Here is a 23,324-nt window from a genome sequence, read left to right as displayed (position 1 = left end):
AGACCACTCTCCTCCTAGATAGCCTTGGATACACACTGCAGTCTCTCTCAGTCCACCAGTGGGCCACAGAGCTGCTTTAGTGCCCTCTGTGATGAGTCCCTCCCAACTCAGCATGTCAATAAAGCTGACAGTAATATCCACTCTCTGTTGAACAGGGATGTAGATGAGATTTTAAAGGTCCAATGTGTTTGCTTTACTCCCACTGATCGTCATCTGGCCCTCGCAAGGCTGAGCTCATTTCTTGTCAGTGTCTCTCCTCTTGATTTTGTTGGCGATATTGGTTTACCTGCAGGTGTAAAATGTGGACATCCTGTGGGCAACAGATCTCATCTACACAAGGCTTGGTCATATCACAAGGCTTGTTGAGGAGGGTGACACTTCACTAAATTAATTCCCTCAGACTCCAGATTCCTCCTAGTGTTTAATCTCTGGCGCTGTCTGTCTGGATGGTAATGTTGGCTCGGGTGCAGTCATTCACTGCCAAGTAAAAACATAAGCCTGCTTATTTGTTTGATTTACATGAAACTGAACATTTACACTAAAGTTACCGCTAATGGTTTTAAGTTTAAAAACTCACTTTAAAATGTGTTGTTCGTTACTTTATTTTTCACATTACCCATGTATTTTCTTTCATGTAATTTTTGTACAGCCAGGTGGGAAAGTGGATGGATATGCAGAAAGGTTCTTCTTAGTTCCTTTTCTTCAGAACTCACTCAATACAAAAAAACATGTTGCTAACTCAGTAATTATATGTATCTGGGCACTTTGATGTGAGCTGTTATGGATACGTCATGGGCAATATTGACTGTACCAGAATGCAGAAATAATATATTACAGAGGAGGCTGTTGACCATTATGTGTATTCTTTATTCTAGTTGATGATGCCTTACTGGACCACAGCAGAAAATGATATCAGACATTAAAACTTTCATGCTAGATGGAGTTTTATGATAATCTGAGGTATCACCTTCTTGGCTTGTAAAAATAATAAACAAAGATGCCACCTCAAAATTCTCAACTTTACTGCCTTCCTGTGTACCTTTGTCCACAGTCCCTCCTCCACACAACACACAACTAAAGATCTGATGCTGGAAAGTTGACTCATCCAAAACTTTCTACTTATAGCATAGAAACTAAAATCTATGAACTCTATCAAGCAATGTCAATTTCCTATTCACAAACGGTGGATGCATTCCATTATGGGACTGGTTGATCACAGTGGGTTATAGTTTTGTTTATTTTTACATCAGAATCCTTTTCCATAAGTGTAGGTAAACAAATGCCATGCTTACTGGTCACATTCTGCATCATCAAGCCGGCTCTAAGAAACCAATTACCATTATCTAATGTAACTTTTGGGAAGATGAGAACATTTGTCAAATGATGAGCACCAGTCACAAAAATACAGACGTTTACAAACTTGTGAGTCGGGCATGAATCAGAAGGACTTCACCACTCTGCTGAGCAGTGTCGCGCAAAGGCCAAGAAACTCTGACAGCAGTATGTTGGTTTGGTTTATGAGAAGGACAAGTTTTCTTTTACTCAAAACTAAACCAGTTGTTGACCCAGTAGATGATGTCAGAGGATGTTACTACACCTAGCACCAGCCCGTCTGCTGATGTTGAACTGGATGGAGACGGGGAGTGATGTTAGCTATCCCTATTTTTATGTTAACACCTCACCTAGTACTGGAGTGTGATGATCCAGGCAGCCGTTTGTTCCAGCTGCTATGGTTTATTGAGTTCTGTTGGGGCGAAAGATCTAGAGTAAAAGCACCATAACGGTGCAAAGATTTTGTTCTGTTGAAATGTAATATCTTACAAAAAAATTGAGCTTGTGTTACAAGTATTAGGTTTAATCAGAAATGTTCATATGAATTAGTAAAATATAAATTAGAGAAGCAGAAAATATGATGTGATCATAAAGACTGATTTCCAGCATCCTTGGTTAAGAGTGTTGTTTTCTGTACCAAGTGTTTTCTCTCTTCCGGTTTGGGGATTTTCAGTCTTAACATTAAATGAGGAAAAAATGGCAGCTGCTACAGAATATTGCAGATTTCAGATTTCAACCAATGGTAAGCCAGTCGTTATATGAGAAAGTATGCCTTCTCCATGCCAGAAAAAGTCCAACTGAAACAAGAAGTGCATCCAGTTTGAGGGCTCATCTAGCTACCTCTCATCCAGCGGTCAAATTTCCCTCTCCCACCTACAGTTTATGTGCATAGTGCACTTTATTGTAAACTGCGAGTGGTGTAGGTGCATCGCCTCTGTTAAAATTCTAGAAAGCAGGAAAAAAGTTCAGATTTGTGACTACTCTTACTGCAAACCCAATGCACTCTCAGCTAATGCTAAACACATCCATCAAATGTCCAAAACATGCATGAAGCAAGTGAAAAAACATTACATACTCCACGAGGGTACTTCAGTGAACAGTTCGTAAAGAGAAAAAACGGTACAGTTAAGAGGTAAGAAAAACTGTGTGCAGGCTAGAGAGATGGGAAATAAAAAATAAAAAACCTTGGGGCCATATAAAGTGAGGAAGAGGAAAAAAGGAGGGGAGGTAAGATGAGCTGAGGCGGTGATGAGGAGCCACCAACAGCGGCCAGGTTTTAGAAGCTGAAAGAGGACTCCGCAGATTCCAGGAAGAGCATTTCAATTTCAGACACTAATAAGCTTCTCTTTCTGAATCTGCAGTATTTACTTTTCCCTTCAGTCCTCAAAAAAACAAATTGATCCTCCATAAAGAGGATTTCTCCATTCATTGTCATAGAAAAACTTGTAGTTCTGAAAGACATTAAAGGCTCTGACAATAAACACAGTAGTGGTGTTGAAACTGCAGGATGTCTAACTGAAAGATAAAACACATTGACACCTCCTTTTCAATGCCAATTAAAAAAAGAGCGACATTATGATTATTTTACCAACAAACAGCTGTATGCTTTCAAAGCGTTTCTATGTCAAATGTTGTATATTCAGCAATCTGTCATGTCCCACATTTTATCTGTAACGCCTTACTTTTGAGGCTGAGTGAGGAATTAAGCAACTGAGCAGCAAACACAGTCAGGGTCCACACCCGAACAGGCATTTCTAAAGAGCTCACAGCTGAAAATCATGCACCTACATTAAAGGGGGGAAAGACAGAGAGCCTTAAACACATGTCTAACACAGTTACAAGTCTGAAGTGCAAATAAACCAAAACAAGTGACACTATGACATCACACCCACAGACCGGATCAACTACAAAATACTTCTCCTCACCTTCAAATCCATACACAACCTCGCCCCTCCATATCTCTCTGACCTCCTCCATACTGCCACACCCATCCACACCCTCAGATCCTCCACCTCCACTCACCTCACTGTCCCCCCTGCTCGCCTTGTTACCATGGCAGAGCCTTCGGCCGCTCTGCTCCACAGCTCTGGAGCTCTCTCCCACCTGACCTCCGTAATACTGACTCACTCCCACAAATTTAAATCCAAACTCAATACTCATCTGTTTAAACTGGCTTACTCCATCTGACCGCAACTCCACTATCCATTCAATTAAAACTTTTTAAATTGTATTTTATTTACTGTTCGTTAAACTTTGTTTGTTTTAATGTTTTAAGGTGACCTTGAGTGTCAAGAAAGGCGCCTATAAATAAAATGCATTATTATTATTATTATTATTATTATTATTATTATTATTATTATTATTATTATTATTATTATTATTATGTGGCTGGTGCCAAGGGAGTAAAATTTAGTAGGGACATACAGTATATCCACCAAAAGTATTTTCATGAAAACTAGTTCAAAACGCAGCTCGAGTATTGACTAGAACTAGGAAGAGGGAGCACATTTCTCCAGTGCTAGCTTCTCTTCACTGGCTCCCAATAAAATGTAGAATAGAATTTAAAATCCTTCTTTTAACCTACAAAGCCCTTAAAAATCAGGCACCCTCGTATCTTAAAGAGCTCATAGTGCCCTATTACCCCTCTAGAACTCTACGCTCCCAACATGCAGGCTTGCTAGTTGTACCTAAAATCTCTAAAAGTAGTGTGGGAGGTAGAACCTTCAGTTATCAGGCCCCTCTCCTTTGGAATCATCTACCAGTCAGGGTCCGGGAGGCAGACACCCTCTCCACTTTTAAGAGTAGGCTTAAAACTTTCCTTTTTGATAAAGCTTATAGTGAGAGCTGGATCAGGCTTGGACCAGCTTTTGTCATGCTGCTATAGGCCTAGACTGCCGGGGGAACTGGCGCACTGACACACTGGGATCCTAGCTCACCCCCTTCCCCCCAACCCCTTCATCACTTACTTTAACTCTGCCTGTCCCATTAAAGTTACTAACCATAGACCTTTCTGGAGTCCCTGAGCTCCATTGTCTCGTTGATTCCTCTGAGCTGCCGTAGACGTCCTCCTGATACGGACGTGCTGGACTCCAGCGGCAACAGCTTCTACGACTCGTCTCATTACTATCACTTCTCTCTCTTACTACCCCCTATCTGTCTTTCCAGACCCAACTCGGTCGAGGCATGATGGCTGTCTAACATGAGTCTGGTTCTGCCTGAGGTTTCTGCCTGTTAAAAGGAAGTTTTTCCTCACCACTGTAACTAGCTACTGCGATGTGCAATGCTCATGATGGATTAAGGTGGGGTCAGACTGAGTCTTACCCTGTCTTGAAGTTGGATCTCTGTTCATAATTTGACATAGAGTGGTCTAGACCTCCTATGTTTGTAAAAGCGTCTTGAGATAACGTTTGTTGTGATTTGGCGCTATACAAATAAAGATTGATTGATTGATTGATTGATAATGCCCTCTTTTATTAAAACACTCTCGACCTGGAAATAATTTGTGCTCCAAACAAAACAGAGACACCATACTGCAGTGTCCTTGCACCTCATTGAAGACACAGAGAGTAATAGAGAGCAACACAAGAATTCAAGCTCAAATTCCCAGTTTTTGTTTTGCATCTGTACTGTTCATATGAATTTGTGTTCTTCCTCTCTCCTTCCCTTCCTTCCTCCCTCCCTCTCTTTCGATTTCACTCTCCAGGGCCAGGGACATGAATACATTGTTTAATTAATATTATCCCATTGTTCTGAAAATTATTATTGAAAAAGGTATAAAACAACAACTCTACAGCTGCAAATATGTTCATTCAGACAGAGACAGAAAGAGAGGGCGACTCATAAGAGAATGCAAGTAATAGTGACATTTAAAGTGACATTTAGTGCCTATCTAAAAGATCTATCACACCCGGACTAAAGCACGTAATCCAGCTGCTGAGAGGGGTCAAGGGGAAAGAGAGGTTGGATTAAGTCCCTTGGTAATTTTAAAGTTTGTTTTAGGCGTATCTTGAATTAAACCAATCAGGTTGTCTGCTCTCTTCCACTTTAAGAGCCAGGTGCACATGCAGGCCGGTGTGTTCCTTTTTAGACAGTACATTGGAATTTTTCTACATAAATAAACTGGGCATGAGTCAATATTTAACTTCTCATCTTCAATGGTGCACCTCATAACGCTGAAATACACACAACTGTGTTGAGACATGGGTTGATGTTATATCCACTCAAAAAAGTCCTCCAAGCAGCAGAAAAAAACTAAAAACTGCTCCAAAGTCTATGGTGCATTTGTAAGATTGCAAGATTGACATTCATTGGTCAGTTCGCAAAACACTTCCACTCTGCTTTCTGCAGACACAAGGATATACAGCAGAGCTCATACTCCTCTGATAATTATCACATATGCTAATAATTAAAATTACGTTTTATAATGGCACAGAAGGCTGGGAGATAGCAAGTTTGTTTTCCCCCTCTCCTGACATATTTAATTTCCTTTCAGAATGGGGCTGACTTGGTGATGTGAAAAGAGGACAACACACACTACCTTCACATGCAGCTTCACCTCATGAAATGTCTGCTTAAGCCCCACACTGGCCAAAAACTTCAGCTCCAGACTGACCACAATCTATCCATTGCTCTCATACACTCTAATTCTCTAATACACAAATACACAGAAGCACTCAGAAGAGATATAAGATATCAATTTTACTCACAGAAGACCACGTTCTAAAAATCACCACATTTTCCATCATGTAACTTAAAAGTATCTTTTTTTTACTTCCAATCATGCCTCCTAAGTCCACTGATTTTAGCCCCTTCATGTGTGTAAGAATGTTACACACCAGAAACCTCAAAAAACAAAAACATACTTTTTAGCTTCAGCCGACTTGTACAGCTCATGATAACCTACCTAAACATAATGTCAAAAATGGGATGAATCTCCATCTTCCATTATGCTTCAATGCTATCATCCCTCAACTATAAGGCGTGAACTTTCCAGATTGTCATACTCACGAGAAAGAAGAAACCCCATGTCTCGTAATCCTTGATTAGTATTTAGACAGTTTGGTTGAAAAAACTCTTCATGGCTTCACCGTTCTTCCAGACAAGGTTCTGATCACACTTCTTGATAGAGTGGCATTCTTTTTCCATGTCTCGCATTGTAAGTTATGTCTAACTTTCAAAGCCTTCCGCATCAGAACTGAGAGGAGCACAGCAGTATGAAGAAAGCTGCTTTGCCAAAGTGAGTGGTTCAGTTTTTTCCATTACCATGTTCCCTATTTCCATCTCTGTGTGATTCAGCAAAGAATGTCAGTTGCAACTATTTTGTGTCATCTAGTCTTGATCCAGCTTGATAGAAATGGAACAGAAGCAGTACATTTTGAGTCAGGAGTACTTTGAATACTTTAAACCAACATTTTGAAAAAGCTTTTAAATTGGGAAAAAACATTGACTACTTCAGTTTTTGACTTAGGGAGCAGCTGCATCAAATTAGAATACAATGCTTGAAAAGACCACAGACATCAAACAACAGGTCTGTTGACTAATGATAGACCAGGAGCCCAAATAAAAAACTGAAGCACACTATGAAGACTGGGCAGTCACAGCAGGCATCAACGAGGGGCTGACTGCTTTAATAGACTGAATTAAAGGCTGATGTGAAATAAGGCATGTTGGGGTTGGTTCAGTAAAGCTGACATCATGATGACTTACTCTGTGTGTGACACTTTGTGTATGTGAGGCACCCCTGTGGATGCTGTAACTCCAACCTGGCAGAGCTCTAAAACCTGACCCACAAACATATGTAGAGGAAGATCTAACTCACCTGAATGAATGGGAAGAGGAGGCCCACGGCAAAGTTGGACAGCCAGTTTACGATGCCAGCAATCACGAAGGCGGCCGGACGATAGGACTGTTCAAACAGCTCCCCAGTTAGGACAAAGGGGATGCCGCCTGACAGAGAGAAGGAGGAGACAATTAGTCACAACAAACTTGAGACAGTAAATAACAGACACAAACAAGCTTTAGTCCAAGCTTAGTTGTGTTTTAAAAGGTAACACAGAGTGAAAGAAGATCGCAGGTTGTTTGAAAGTAAAAGCCACCATGATCAAATGTAAAGTTAGTTAGAATAATATAAACCTGTTTAGTTATTTTCCTTTTTCCATTTGGTATAACTCAACTTTCACATGAGCATCATTGCTTGATGGATGCTACAGTATCATATTCCATCCTCCTGGCTGGTTCTCCCAAACTGTTAATCCCTTTATCAGGAAAAGGTCATATTACTATTTTATTGCCACTTTGAAGATACAATCATCAATTTATTCCACTGAATTGAAACCCTTAGTATATCCATAAGATTCCAACTTTTAAAATAAACAATATAACACTGTCTCCTGCTGGGTGTCTGCAGCTCCTCTGGCTTATGCTCAATGTGCTACCAACATTCCAAACCTCGGAGAGCAGATGTTGACATTTGGATGCTTCGGTGGGTAATGACGTCAAACTAGGAGGCTGAAATAGTAAAACACTTGGCCCACTAAGTTTAAATGTGACAGGCAGTAATTCATCCTGACACATAGCTGCAGACAAAGTAGAGAGAACAATTCAATACACACTTAAAGAAAGAGAAACAGAAAATGCTGCCGCTGGGAAAATAGGCCTCTTTCTACCTGACACTAATCAATGACAGCTCTAAACCTTACTTGGAAATGATGTTAAGTTCATGATCTTTTCACTTTATTACACTTACTTCTCACTTATCATCAAGGTGCATTACATACTTGATTGATTCTAAATAGAATTGAATCTGGGTCAACCAGATCACACACTTCACATCAAGTCAATCCACAGGAAGGAGTACAGTTGATTTATGAAAATTATGATTTCACCTCTTCCTGTTGACAGTGTGGCCAAATTGTTAACTTCCAACAGCAAAAAGCATCCCAGGACAAAATGTGATATGTATGGTTAGTGTCCGACCAGTTAACAGAGAAAAGAAGACCAGAGATAGCAAGATATAGCGAGGAACGTTAAAGCGCACAAGAAGCTGAGCAAAAGAGACCAAACTGAAGAAAACTGAAGGACGATTAATGTTAATTTGACCCACAGGGATGCTGATAAGAATGGGAGGACCAGAGATTAAGTTTGATTTTTGAGATTTACAGTGATTCTAACCGAGTTACTGTGTTTTTCTTGCCACAGTGGTACTTCAACAATCAAATTTTCTTGTTGTCTTAAGTATAATTCAGCACAAAACTTGAGCTATCTTGTTAAATCAGGAGAGCTCACAGTCTACTAATAATAACACTGGGGGCTCAGTTTTTATAGTTGCTGCATATCTATAAGATTTTCATGTATTTACCATTGATTTATTCCTTTAGTCCAAAGTGATTACAGTAGACGATGTCATAAAGATAAAATTTTTGTTGAAACTCCCATACCAAAATATGCAACACTTCTTACATTCTGCAATACGTCAGTTGTAAACTTCAGGAGGTGTGAAATAAAATGTTTTGGTATACTGGAATAAAATCAGTTTGTGACTTGAAATACTGATTTGCAAATAAATAAATGTCAACCCTATAACTCCTATAAGACATGAGTCATCCTTGTCAGAAGATGACAGCAGATTTTAACAACATGTGTCACTTAATGACAGTAACACAGGTGAGACTCAGGGCCTGATCTACCAAGATCCCAAATAACGAGCGCTAATTTGCGTGTGCAAATAATAATTTTGCACGTACTATTTCTGGGCGTGTTGCGGGTGATCTACTATGACAGTGTGCGCAAATAATAACAAGTGCAAAAGTGATTTTGCTTTAATGAGGATTTTGCGTGTGCTACCGTCTGTCTCCATGGAGAGTTTGAGAGAACAAAGTGGCCTTAAGTGATAAATGAAGTTTGAAGCCATGGAGTTGGAGGTCTTTGTGGAGGAGGGAAATAAACACATTGGTGAACTCCAGCAGAGACTTCTCAGCGTTAGAAGCGCGATTTGGGAGGCCATCTGTGAAAAGGTGAATGATGTGAGAAAAAACAGAAGATCTGCCGATGAAATAAACGCATCTACTCTACTCCAAAACGCAATCAATGTTTTGATGGAGTTTAGAGAGCAATTTGATGAGGCTAAGTCTGCCACTTTTGCTCTAGCTAGTCAATTGGGAAGTCAATCGCAGTTTTGAAACAACCAGGGCCAGAAAAGTTAGGCGTCACTTGGATGAAGACAGTCAAATTTTACTAAACTGTATAGCTGTTGATACAGTGACCTACTGTGCTCTCATTAGTTGAAACAGTTAAAGTGGGTGTCAGAATGATGCGGTCGCTATCCGTGGTGCTGAACTGCTTTGAATTTGTCTTGTTTTATTCTTATTATTTTTGTGTTCTCTTGGTTTGATTGACTAAAAACTGTAGTAATGCTTGTAAGCCCAGCTTTTGCAGGCATGTTGTAAAGCAATGTTATGATGAGCTTTACAGTGACCGCAGCCATGCGTGCGTAACGCTGTGCCAGTTTGCACCTGCCTTTCAAACGTGCTAAATATAGATGCAAAAAAACACTGCTCGCTATCTGCTTCAGGTTTGATAAATCACATTGCATGTGCTAAATGATTACATTTGCATCTCCTCCTCCCAGTTATTGCGCGATCTGATAATCTGCATGTATTCTGCATGTTCATGAAGGCAAAAATGCTAAATGGATAGCGAGTGCTATTTTGTTCATTTGACAGACGCAATCCTCGGTGCACCCAATTAGTACATCTGCTTTGCGCGCGCTATCAAGTTTGCACATTTTTATACATGCAAACCTTTAGTAGATTGTGCCGTCAGTTTGTGCAGAAAGATAGTCATACCCTCTTTAAACACAGAAGTCCCTTGTAGACAGGATTTGAAAATCTCTCAAGTCTCCAAAAATATGAATGCAACTGTTGAAAATGCTTCAAGCTGGTGAAAAACCTCCAGTTCCTGTGATGAGTAATGGGGAAAGAGAGGTTTAGGTTGCTTGTGTCATTAAGTAGGTGGTGCACTGTAAGTATTGTGCAGCTAATGACAATGAAGGATGTATGTTGTCAAGGGGGGTTCCTTTATTTTAGATGCCTCATGCTGCACAAACAACAAGATAATGTGAAGACAGAGACACAAACAATACTATGATTCACCACCAAAAAAACCTCTTCCGTATTGTAACTTTTATCTTCAGTTTACTGTATTTCATCAAACCCTGCTCAATAAGCTGCGGCTTGACAGAAAATTGGCAATTTCCCAACACCTTTTTACCCTAAGGGCTCCTATTTACACTGAGATGTTTGTTCTGGTCTGGGTTGTTTTTGTTACTTTCACAGTTGTATGTCATTATGGGATGTAAATGTGGCTGTGGGCTGTTTTTACCATTAAAAATATGCACAAACATCACTCAAGGTCACATAACTGCCCGCTTCTCAATTTGTGAATGTTGCATTTTATTCCATTTATTTGTCGCCACATATTTTCTTGGGAAGGCAATTAAAGAGCTGAAAAACGCAGGTGTATTTCCATTAAGAGCAGAATGAAGAGAGGCTGAGTTGAGCCCTCAGCACCCTCTTAGATTTCATTGCTTGTGATAATAAACTGTCTCATTATTGCATTATTCCATTACGATGCTTTGTTGTTAAACAAATGTGACTTGGTGATTAAAAGTGACTGCAGGAGTCTGCACTCATGCAAGCATTGAGTTGGCAACATTGCTCTGCCCTCATGTGCATATTAAAGAGCGATCACCTGACAACAGTGTTAAATTTAATTAGTTGTCAGTAATGAGATGAGCAGGTAGCCTGGATCCGCTGAGAGTACAGGACATGCTCACTGAGGATGATTAATGTGGACACTCAGTGTTTTGGTCATTCTTGAAAAGTGATATGGAATGAAAAGGCAAAATGAAAGAGATAAAATAAATCTTTTTCAGCTGTTTTCTTTCACCAAACTGTAAATGTATGCATTAAAGCCATCGCCTTGTGGGGACAGACACAGTCTGGTTAGTCCTGCCCTTGTCTGCTCTCCATCAAGTGTAAAACTGAGCCTAGTCTGGTTTTCTTCATGAGATACTGTTCTCTATGTCCCTGCTGTCACACAACCAAACAAGCACACAATGATGCAAAACTCAGTGCCAAAGGAAAGAGAGTGAAAATCCAAAAAGTGAAGCACACACTTAAAATTCCCTGTATGGGAGAGAAACGTTTTTAAAAGACTGAGGGCCCATGTCTGACAGTGGCCTTATAGAGTATTACATTTGCAGTACTGAGGTGTTGGGGCAGAGCAGGACATTTTTTTTAGGGGCCCAAAGTCCTTGACCTGAGCCTCTGTGTAGGAGCTCTGGCTAGCTTCTTCCAACAGGGGCTGTGTTGATGGTTATCTATTGTATAAAATACCTGTACTAATGAAAGGTGCCACATATAACTCCACTATATTCCAATGTCTACATGTGAAAGACTGACAGTAGACACATTACTGATCTCTATTCTGCTGGAAAAGACAAATCTACTTCAGACATAATACAGGGAGTGAGGGCCAGCATGCTCACATGGGCATTGTTTGTGTATATGTGTGAGTGTTTAGTTCAGATGTGTTCCTAAATTATCCGGTCAGTGCACCATTATTTTTTTCCAGAGCTTTTTGCACCTGTGTGTGTGTGTGTGTGTGTGTGTGTGTGTGTGTGTGTGTGTGTGTGTGTGTGTGTGTGTGTGTGTGTGTGTGTAATAGAGAGACAGAACAGAGAAGAGAGAAGAGCAAGGTTAAAAAAAACAAAACGTTGTTTCAAGCATGTCCTAACAACCCCTCATATGTATTTGTAAACATGGCTAGAATCTGACCTTAAATCTGACCGATCTTCAGATCCTTTTTAAGCTACCTTTTATTTTTTGTCACAGCTAAAATAATTACAATACATAGGGCTTTAAGGGTATTTCAAGTTAGAAACCTCCAGTGTTGAGGGTTAATTGAGGGCACGTGTTGCCACAGCATGATCCATGTCAAGCCAAATTTATCTTCATAGCCATTTGTCACAGCTCCGCTCTCAGAGGGAAGTGCTGAGCCTAGGGACTGTACACTAATTAGGTCTTGTATGTTACTAAGCCAGAATTTTGTGATGGATGTCAGATGAGACAGCATGCGTGGAATCCCATGAGATGTAAATAAGTATTGGAACACCAGCGCATTTGTCTAACTCCAGAAGACACAAATCTTCTAAAAAAAGTGACAGGTTGCTCTAATCCAACACTGAAGGCCCCAATAACCCACCATATACATGGTTATGTAGGAAGGCATCAAATGAAAGATCACAGGCCTGCTGGAGCGCTGGCAGAATATGCTTTCCACATGTTATCGAAACAAATCATTTATTTTATCCATGGTTAAATAATTATTTTGTATACTGTGTGGCATTTTTGTAATTTCCTAAGGGTGATAATATCTTATAATATCTGTGACTGAAGTGAAATGATAATATTTAGAAAGAAGTATCATGATCACATCATATTGACTGAAGTGTCAATATCAGAGGTGTCAAAAGTATTCACATTCATTACTCAAGTAGAAGTATATATACTAACGTTTAAAAAGACTTCTGTAGAAGTTGAAGTAACAACTCAAGCTTTATACTCAAGTAAAAGTGTAAACGAACACCACATTGGAAGGATTTCACCTGCTGTGGGCGGACAGGATACAGGAGAGCAAGACTGAACTAACTGGTGAAGAAGGCCAGCTCAGTCCTGGACCCTGTGGAGGTGGTGGCTTACAGGAGAATTATGGCCAAGCTGTCGTCTTTGATGAATATTTTTTTTCTATATATATTCTTGTTTAAATTCTTATTTTTGTTTGCTGCTGTAACTCCATGAATTTCCCCGTTGTGGGACGAATAAAGGAGTATCTTATCATAATGTTATATTAATATGTTAATGTTGAAATATTTGGGTTGCACCTGTTTCAGCCACATTTATGCCCATTGAAAATGAACGCATTTTCATACAATGAAAATACATTAAAGAATCATATACAGTATGTGTACTAGGGGAGACCCCAAATAGTCAAATATTCGACGATTCGTTCTAATGAGCCTTAGTCGACTGCCAATCTCATAGTCGAATATTTGCATATGAAACGTGGATTATTCCATTTAAACCATGGGGGTGCTCAATGTCTAAGTTTACATTATTTTCCTGTTTCCTGTAAAAATAGTGTCTCATTTAGCCTATTTTTATATAAATGTAGACTTATTTAATGTAATTCTGAGAACAGCTCTTGAAGTGTTAAATCTCCTTAAAATGGTAATTAAATCTCCCCTGGTAATTAAAGGTGGACCCATTTAGCGTGACCTGTGGAGCAGGCGTACCTCAGCTGGCCTTTAAATCTTTCTACGTTCATGGTAGCTCAAAATGTCAGGAAATAAAACTTCAGTTGATCCTAAAAATAGTGATGAAGATGAGGAGCAGCTTCATGAAGAGGGCTGTGAGATCAAGGATTACCGGACCACACAAAAACTGTCTGGCATGTCTCTCTCACTGCCGTTACTCAGGGGATGCGCTGTTAGCATGCTGCATTCAGGGGTGCTCAGAAACAGAAGACGTAGGAACAAAAACTAAGCTGGGCAGACTGTTCTAATAATTGCTCAGTTGCTATAATAACTGCTGTCATTAAAAGACACACATTGACTTCATGACCCCTTTTAGTTTCTCTGGCAGTGTCCGACTCCGACTTGCAAAGTTGAATCATAGCCTACTGCTAGTAAGCAAACCATGACATGTCTTGGCATGTTCCTAGCCATAGTTAACATTGCACATTTATTGAGTCTCTGCCACGGATATCTTTGCATTAGGCTACATGCGTCTGCTATTTCCTTGCTGGAGTGTGACGTGATTTGTGTCATGTGCAGGTGCAATTGATTGCGTACAAACCAATAGGGTGTCGGATTTGTATCATGTTCATACTTCTCATCCAACCACAATCAAATTCACTCTATCCGGATGGTGCGATTCATCTGGAAAGGTTTTTTTTTGTTGTGGGGTTTTTTGAACGATGACAAGCCGAAATAAAAATAGGAGTAACAAGGCTATTTTTAAAATGTAAGGAATAGAAAGTACAGATAACTGCGTGAAAATGTAAGGAGCAAAGTTGGCTGAAAAATAATTACTCCAGTAAAGTATAGATCCCCAAAATTTCTACTTAAGTAAGGTAACAAAGTATTTGTACTTGACACCTCTGGTCAATATTGTGATATATAGTATCATGATAACATCTTGCTTGGCGTGTCCTGACAGAATCATATCGTGACTGAAGTATTGTAATAATGTTTTACTGTGACTGAAGTACCATGATAATACCTTTTATGAATGGAGTATCCTGATAACGTCATATTGTGATTGAAGCACAGAGAATATGAAGTATTTTAACTGAGAACCGGAGGTAACTTCTTATTTTGACTAAGTATCATGATCTATCCTGATTTTATGATATTATATTATATTATATTATATTATATTATATTATATTATATTATATTATATTATATTATATTATATATTTTGCTTGTTCCTGAGGGTTTTGATTACTTGAAAGCCAGATTGAAATGTTTATTATCCATTACAACAGCTACAAAAATATTATACAAGAGTCTGCTCATGCTTTGAAGCACCCTTAAAGCACTTGACAGGTGGGAAACAGATGTACCCGTTTCCACTGCTCGAAATAACATTTTAGTGTTGTATGTTTAACAACTCAGCACTGAGCTGTTGCTCTAACATCTGTATCTGAAAGATTACTTGTTTGAAGTAAGGCTTCATAATCATGATCCTGTTGAACCTCTTTAGTCTGACCTCAAATCAGCAATCATTTACAAGCCTCCGTAATTTACTGTTTTTTGTATCTAAGACAGTAGGCTGCAAAATACATCTAATACTTTTTAAGGGATTGAAGATCAGAAATAGAATAAAGGAGAGCTCTAATTATTGATCATAAAGCAGATAAAGATTTAGAGACAATCAAATCAACATCATCTGAGGCTGATGTGACAAACAGAATCAAACAGACTCCTTTCTAGTTTGTATTTCTAATGAGAGCTAGCGCACTGCTCTCTGTCTCAACCTGACCTCCAGAGTCTTCACATTTACAGCAGGAGTCGGTCACACTCTGCTAGTGTCTGAGCGTTGATCTATTGTGCCCCTGGCTGAGAGCTACACAAGACAGGACCATTTTCACTAGAATAAGTTCTGACAGGGGATTTAACCAGCTCTTATGTATATCTTATTTGTGCTCCAATAATCCTCCTTCCTAGCTTAGAGATTGTCCAGACATAAACCATGTTTTAAAAACCCTGAAATGTGTCCAAAAGCACTAATGTCAATTATCTTGTCTTTCTTTATGCTTCACGTTTTGTCATGGTTTCCTTTTCCCCCCTCAAACTAAAAGGATATTGTAGTGGTACTACCTTTGCTCTTGTGGTGACTCACGTCGTTTGCTCCGCTGGCCACAGATGATGCCTGTGATATTATTACAACCACTCACACACCATCAGTAAAAAGTAATTATATAACAGGATAATCATGTCAACCCAGCAGAATACAGCCCTCCCACACAAACACAGGAAACATCTGTGTCACACATGCAGCAGCCTGAGCATGACAAACACGGCGACATTCATGATGAAACATGCACAAGCAGTGTTAGCATGCTGACATACTGTACAACAAGTATGTAAGATATGTAGAGACAAAATGCTGGGTACTCTAATATTTTTAAAGAAGGAAGAATAAAGTCAACTTGATGCATTTTTGTTTTAATTGTGACAGCTAGCAACAAAGGAAACATTTCAAACAATGGACAATACATGTTAAGCAGAGCAGATGGCATTATAACGAGCTATGTGGTAAGCCGTTTCTTTAAAGTGATGAGATGCTATAAAGGGAGATGTGGAGTACAAAAAAAAAAAAATCCTACAGTGTGAAATTCAAAAGTTAGAATTTATATCACAACAATAATGCTTCTGTTATACAGAGACCACCTGCAGGTATGAAAATAGAACTGAAGAGAAAAGACACTTTTCATTTTGATGTGACAAAGTGCGATTTGAAATATTACACACTAACTCTGAAAGGAGTGGAGCACATAAACTGTGCTGGCTTGTACTGTGTTGACAAGCCTGGTTTCAGAGCAAACTATGAGGGTTTTACCGCTCTCTCTGCACTTGATTTCAGCAGATAAATAATGTTGTTACAACAGATCAACATCTATCGTACCAGCGCCCCGTGTAAACAGAGTGATAAATCATTCTCAGACGAATAAATGTAGCAAAGCTGCAGGGATATGAAACCATGAATAAAGATGGGCTGATAAATCATTGTCAAATCATCACTCATAAGCTGTAGAGCAACTCTCCTTTAAAATAAACATCAAGATGTTTCAGCTCTTTTTGTTGGATGTAACAAGCTGACGGATAACTGCCATGGCGTGATTATAACGGATAAGAAAGGAGGACAGTGTTTGTTCAGAAACTTGGTGAAGTTCAGATATTATGCAAGACATATACCTTTTTAAATGCTGTCCTGTAAAATGAGTAGTGAAGAGATGTCTATGAAGGTGTAACTTTTCTTAGATAGAAACACCCTTTTTTGGAAGTCTGGCTGTGGTATATAGCAGTTGATTGGTAGGTGTGGTGTAACAAGCTGCCACCTGAGCACTACAGATTTGCTAAGCTGTGAGAATGATTAGGACTTAAACTAAAAATGTATTTATAGTATTGGTAAAACTATAAGCTCAGGCTGAAGCAAACAGAGTGATTCCGACTGTTCCCGACCTTGCACTTGCATCACATAGCACCGCCCCCATTGGCTAGCAACACAAGTGTGTCTAGCTGACACAATACAGCCATGTAATGTAACCACCATGATTATCATTTTAAAGATAATTGCACGTTTCAAGGAATCTGTTGTTTGCGCTTGACTTGCTCCCTATTTCATGAAATTGGAACCAAATACTTGTAAGTAATAGTGTATTACTTGGCCACTTGAGAGTCCACCATTTAGTTTAATTTGGCACTCATAGACTTACAGGATATTGGGGCACCAGTTTGGTGTAGTGGTTAAATCTTGCACCTCATACAAAGGCTATAGTCCCATTCCCTCATCCCAGTTTCTTACTCTTTTGCTGTGCTATCCTCTGAATAAAGGTACAAAAGCCCCAAAATAGACTTAAGAAAGACAAAAGAATCATGGGATGTGTATCCTTTGCAGCAAGGTAAAGTAGAATCCATTAGTCAGCTTATTTTGAAGGAGCCTTAACATAAGACAGACTTTGACACCCCCTGTGACGCAATCTGCCATTAAAAGGAAAACAGCACCTGAAATGGGACACAGCTGATGTTTCTGTCAGTCTATCTGTTGGTCAGTTTGTTAGTTAAATACTGAAATACCTCCACAGCTATTAGACAGTTTCTAACAATGCATGGAAATGCACTCATGGTCACCAGACTCTTCCTTCTGAAGAATGACTTTATAAACTCAAATGGAAATGTTTACAGTCATATAGTGCTACCAACAGGATGGTATTTTCAACCATCCAGAACTTTGTTTCATGACTAAGTAAAAGCCCCAGCGTTTTTATCATCCTCAACTGTACTTTATAATAAGAGCAAGCAAGCACATGCTAACACCCTAAAATGGGATGGTAATCGGTATAAAAAATAACAGCTGCTGACCACCACCAGCACTGACATGAATAAAATATCATGAAGCTGCTGGCATGGCTGTGGATTCTTATTTGTGTGCGTACATGTGTATGTGTGTGTGTGTGTGTGTGTGTGTGTGTGTGTGTGTGTGTGTGTGTGTGTGTGTGTGTGTGTGTGTACATTTTTGTATGTACATGTGTGTGTAACTATGTTATTTCAACAAGCATTCTGACTCAGTAATATAGAAGTGAAGTCAATTTGTCCTCCTTTTAGACAGATTTTAATGAGATAATTGAATATATCATCAATTGAGACCCAGCAAAAACACTAATGTAGCTCTAGCAAAAGTTCAGACAGGAAGACTATAAAAGCAATCACAGCAGTTGTTTAACTCTCCTCTCCATCGTTCAATAGCTCACCTGCTTCCAGTTGCATGCTCCGGAGCTGTCATTGGTTAATCAGCGGCAGCTGTCATCCAATAGCTCAGTGGCACGCCCTTATTGTCAGCCTATCAACTTTCTGCTGTCACCTCCCTATCTCCACCTGGTCTCTGCAAAGTCTTCAATTCCTAGAATTCATCAACCACCAGCACCAGTGTCTGGACTCAAGGGGGATTTCTTCTGCTGCCAAATTCCCACATCCTACGCTCACAAAACTATCCCCAGAGTCCTTACGGCAAAGATATCTGTCAAGTTTTATTATTCATTAAGTTGTAATAAATAACATTTAATCTTCAAATTGTGTCTCTCCTGATTGAGATATAGTTGTCATGAACATATCACCCAAAAACATAAAGCCTAATGATGTTTTACATTTTTTCAGTCATTGCCACTATGGTTAACTGAGTGAGTGGATCATTTGTTATATGTTTTCATTTGCTGGACTATTTCCAGATGAAATGATAACACTATGAAAATGATCCCATTTCATTATCATGAGGTGTCTGACCTATGCTTGCAGAGCTCAATGTGTCTGTGCCCTTGCAAGACTCACACTTCTCTGTTGCTGCAGCCTGCTCTGCTCTCTGAAGCTTGTCCAACACTCAGACTGCAGGGAGTGAAGCTCACATTCTGCTCACACCATACAAACAGTCAGGAGAAAAAAAAGCCTGCAGCATGATCTCCAGGTACTAATTTGCTCTCCCGGTCTTGTCTGCAGATTGCAGGTAGAAACCTGAGAAGCGAGCTGCTACAGCATGGCCCAATCAATCAATCAATCAAGCTTTATTTATATAGCACCTTTCATACAAATAAAATGCAACCCAAAGTGCTTTACAGCGATTGAAAACAAGAAAGAAGCAGAAATGAAACAATGCTAAGACATTTTAGTGGAAGATAATAATAATGATAATAATAAAACTAATAAAAATACAAATAAAAAATAAGAACAACATAAAAATAAAATAAAATAGAGACCAATGCACACCAAAATAAAATATGTGTAATTAAAATAAGTTAAAGCATCAAAATTAAGAAATAAAAATAGTTAAAATAAATAGATTTAAAAGGTAAGGATAAGAGTTGAAAAATAAAACTAAGGCTGAAAAATATCAATAAAACTGAGTAGATAAATAAAATTAAATAAATGAATGAATAAATACATAAAAATAGAATAAGATAACAGTTAAAATTACTAAAATAATAAAGCAACATTTAAATCAATATTATAGTAAAAGGTAGGTAATAAAATTGTTAAACCCTACATAAAAGCCAGACTGAATAAATACGTTTTTAGTTTACGTTTAAAAGTCTCAATATCTCCATCAGCTCCTCTCAGGCCCAGGAGAGAGAGGACTCGAGGCACAAACTGTTTGCTCCAGACACAGTATTAGATACAATGTTACATGGCCTTCCATAGAGACCGTAAGCATGATGACAAATCATGCTGGTTGTTTCACCTGCTGATAGTCTTACAGGCTGTTGTACAAAAAGAGCATACCCTGTCAGCTATGGTATTGACACTAGCTGTAAAAGGAGGAAGGCCAGGATGAAAATCTAGTGACAAATGACCAAGGGTGTCTGTAGAAAAGCACAGTGAGTCAGAAGGACACTGTTTGAAGGACTTTTGTGGAGCATATGTTGAGCTTCAAGTCACAAAGGGAATTAATGTCCCAACAAAGCATCCTCCACTTTAAATGAGTGTAGAGGGTCAGGGTTACCATGATGGGGGAAAAAAAAGTCTGTTCAGTTTGTACTCTGAGTGAAACGTACTGGTCCCTTCAGTATTTCTATGTTTGGGATTGTCGCAACCTGCTTTTGACTTCAAATAGCTTAAGTGTGACAGGGATGTTTTGGGGTTTATTAAATGAAATACCCAGTGCAATTTAATATGGACAAAATGATTTGCAGTATTGAGGATACCAAACTTTAGAAATTTGAAGGTGCAATTGTGTTGCATGGGCTGCCCCATGTCGCTATGTTTCGTTTATCGCATCTTGGTTGCTGTTTTGCATGTGCCACACTCAGCAAAGATAGTTAGGATAGAAAGGAAGCAAGTTGTTTCACTCATCAGCAATTTAAGTCCACACACAGCATAGAAAACGTGCGGCAGCGTCATTAATTATTGACTAATAAATTAACTGGCACTTTATTTTGTCAGTGATTTTTGTCAACTGTGCCAACTATACATTGCATCCCTATCATGTAAAGCTTTAAATGTGAACTAGCTGGGAAATTTTAATGTGAAGGTAAAGAATTAGAATTTGATTATTTCTAGGTTATTGGGTCTTTGCTGTGACATCCTTCATCAGAAATGGTCAACAAAGCAAATTATGGAGATAATTTGACACAATTTTCCCAGCAGACATACTGCAAGGCAAAGTAGTAAAGGCGGGGAAAAAAAGGTACGCTTAATAACATCCACGGCTCAATTTAAAAATTCCTCAAGTACCTTGTCTTTGTGGCAAAATGATACCATGCCCTCTCCAAACACAAGGTTTAAAGGTGTTTGTAAGCGTTGATTGTAGTCAAATGTAGTGGCACTTTTAAGATGTTGGATAGGTGACGTGGAGTAAAAGGGTAGGGTACTCTGTCTCACTGACTAAGAAAAGAAAGACCTGCACCAGTTGGTAAAGTAGAATGAGTGATGACTTGAGAAGAGAGGTGACTCAAGTGTCCCTTTACCTGAAAAAGAAAAACTCAAGACTCAAAGGAAATTCATTTTCCCCCACAGAGGACACACTGCTGGCAGAAGATCAGAGTCACAGTTGTAGTGGATTTGATGCAAACTTTGTTCCCTGCTTTTTAGTAACCGCCTCCCGAAGGGCCTGCTCACAAGCAGGGAATATTATTAAAGTTTATCTGACAGTTGACATCAGCTTTAGGATGCACAGACATATTTGTGGGGGGAACAAGAAGCAGAACAACAACGCTGCGGCTCTGCTCCTCTGTGGGCTAAATGTATAATATCGGCAGAGGTAGTCATATCAGGCAGAATAACAATGAATTCTGGATATTTATGACTACAACCCAAGTTATTATGCTGTGAGATATGGTGCAAATTTAAATATGTGCATCAATTAAGTGTTCTTTCTTCATTCTTGATGACTTCAAACTACACGAGGTGTGGCAAATATCACTAAAGCAAAAGCTGTGGACTATAAATAGCGAATTAATAGGCAGACATTAAAGCTCCTTTGAGGAACTTTATGCTTGTGTTGATTTTGGCGCCCCCTACAGACAAAGTGGTAGACTGTATCCCTTTGCTGATGATGTCCTGTACATGTGTAGGTCGTGATTTCTTACAAAGATACTCAGCTGGCTTTCTTATAGTAGTCAAATTTATCATAAATATTTTTTGAAAAGTAAAAATAAATAGATTTCCTCTGACACCTACCCCCTCCTGGTGGCATTTAAAACTACAGCATAACAATGGTAAATCTTGTTGCAGATAGTATTACTTGTTTTTGTGGGTCATAAAATGTCCTCACTGTGAATTTCAGTCTGTTTCATAACTAGCTAAAAAACTATGCACAGTAGCTTTAACCAGATAGGAGAGTAAACTCAGCACTAATTAGAGCAAGCAAACTCAAAAATACACACACACACACAAACAAACAAACAAACACACACGTATACATTCAAGTGTACTGAGATTATTATTATTATTTTTATCCTTGGCTGGAGTTTGCTCCACAGAGACTCTCCTCTCAGCACTTCTCTGTATTTTGCTTGTGGTACTTAAAAAGCTGAAGATGCCACTCTTGTCAGGGTATGCTTGCATCTCACCCCTGCTGTCTCTCATTACCAGCTAACCTTCGCACAACAGGAAGGCCGGCTGCTCGACGCAGGTTTGTTTCCACACTCACAGGTGAGAGGTGATTTATCTTGTTCGATGGTTCTCTGTCTCGTCCTCAATGGCCTGTCCGTCGGCACTTTGTTACTTTCCCCCTGTCTTTCTTCACAATATGGTCTTTTCTTCTCCCAAGAGGATGAAGTGTAAACACAGCATGGCAGAGCAGTATGAGACCACCAGGTCTGCTCTGCCATGCTGAGAACAAAATCTCTTAAAAAAGGAAAAAAAAATGTTCTGCAGCAAAATTCACCTCTTGACAGGTGAAAACCCATGAAGCCAAAAAAGTTTGAATTCAAGTGAGAAAAGCTATTGTTAAAATAAATGAATGGTTAGAAAGGTCTGCATTTTACTGCAGAACCTGATTTTGTTTCAAAATGTCATTCTCAAGCAGTAACTGTTACCAATCAATGTCTCAGACCATATTTCTATCAAGTTTAACACGAGCATAGCTTGTCCTGTCTTTTTCATTTACAGAGACCGACCTTGCTGCAATTTCACAGGTGAGTGCACAAAACCAAAAAAAAGGGCAACAGTTGATTCCTCTTGATAAGTTATCTCATTATCTAAAGAAAATGGGCTTTTGTTTTGCAGATAATGAAACAGATTAACCTGTCATCAGGGGAAAAATCTGCTTTGTAACCTCAGGATAACAAATGAATAAATCTGAGATCTCAATTTAACAGTACCAAAGAAATGATTACAAGCACAGTCATTCTAGGGAACTTTTATTTGCTTGTTAAGTGTGCATAACTGGAGTGTTTCATTTAATAGGTTATAGAAACTGTAGTTACATCAGCTGTACTCTATAGTTTGCATCTCTATCCAAGGTCAAAACAAGCGTTAACTTTTCAGAGTGATGCATATCAAGTTTGACTTTTTACAGTTTTAATCTGCACATAATTATAAAACTCTCTCCCATCTACATTACTGATTATTTCATTTCATACTGAGACAACAGCTCTGATATCAAATGTTGCTCATCAAAGCTCCCACAGCATGCATAATAAAAATAACTCCACAA

At 39.0% G+C, this 23,324-nt stretch overlaps 1 protein-coding gene across 2 annotated transcripts in view; it reads right to left on the bottom strand.

Moving 5' to 3' along the window:
* slc2a9l2 (solute carrier family 2 member 9, like 2) overlaps positions 1 to 23,324 on the bottom strand; it is a 160,823-nt gene that overhangs the window by 25,169 nt on the left and 112,330 nt on the right. For both annotated transcript variants that reach the window (XM_034702126.1, XM_034702047.1), the window contains one exon: positions 7,151 to 7,278. In XM_034702126.1, coding sequence (XP_034558017.1) covers positions 7,151 to 7,278 — 128 coding nt within the window. The remainder of the gene's footprint in view (positions 1 to 7,150; positions 7,279 to 23,324) is intronic.

Source organism: Notolabrus celidotus, chromosome 1, assembly GCF_009762535.1.
Source record: "Notolabrus celidotus isolate fNotCel1 chromosome 1, fNotCel1.pri, whole genome shotgun sequence".
In the NCBI taxonomy this organism is placed as follows: Eukaryota; Metazoa; Chordata; class Actinopteri; order Labriformes; family Labridae; genus Notolabrus; species Notolabrus celidotus.
The sequence above is the reverse complement of the archived record's forward strand: the minus strand, read 5'-3'. Positions and strand labels throughout refer to the sequence as shown.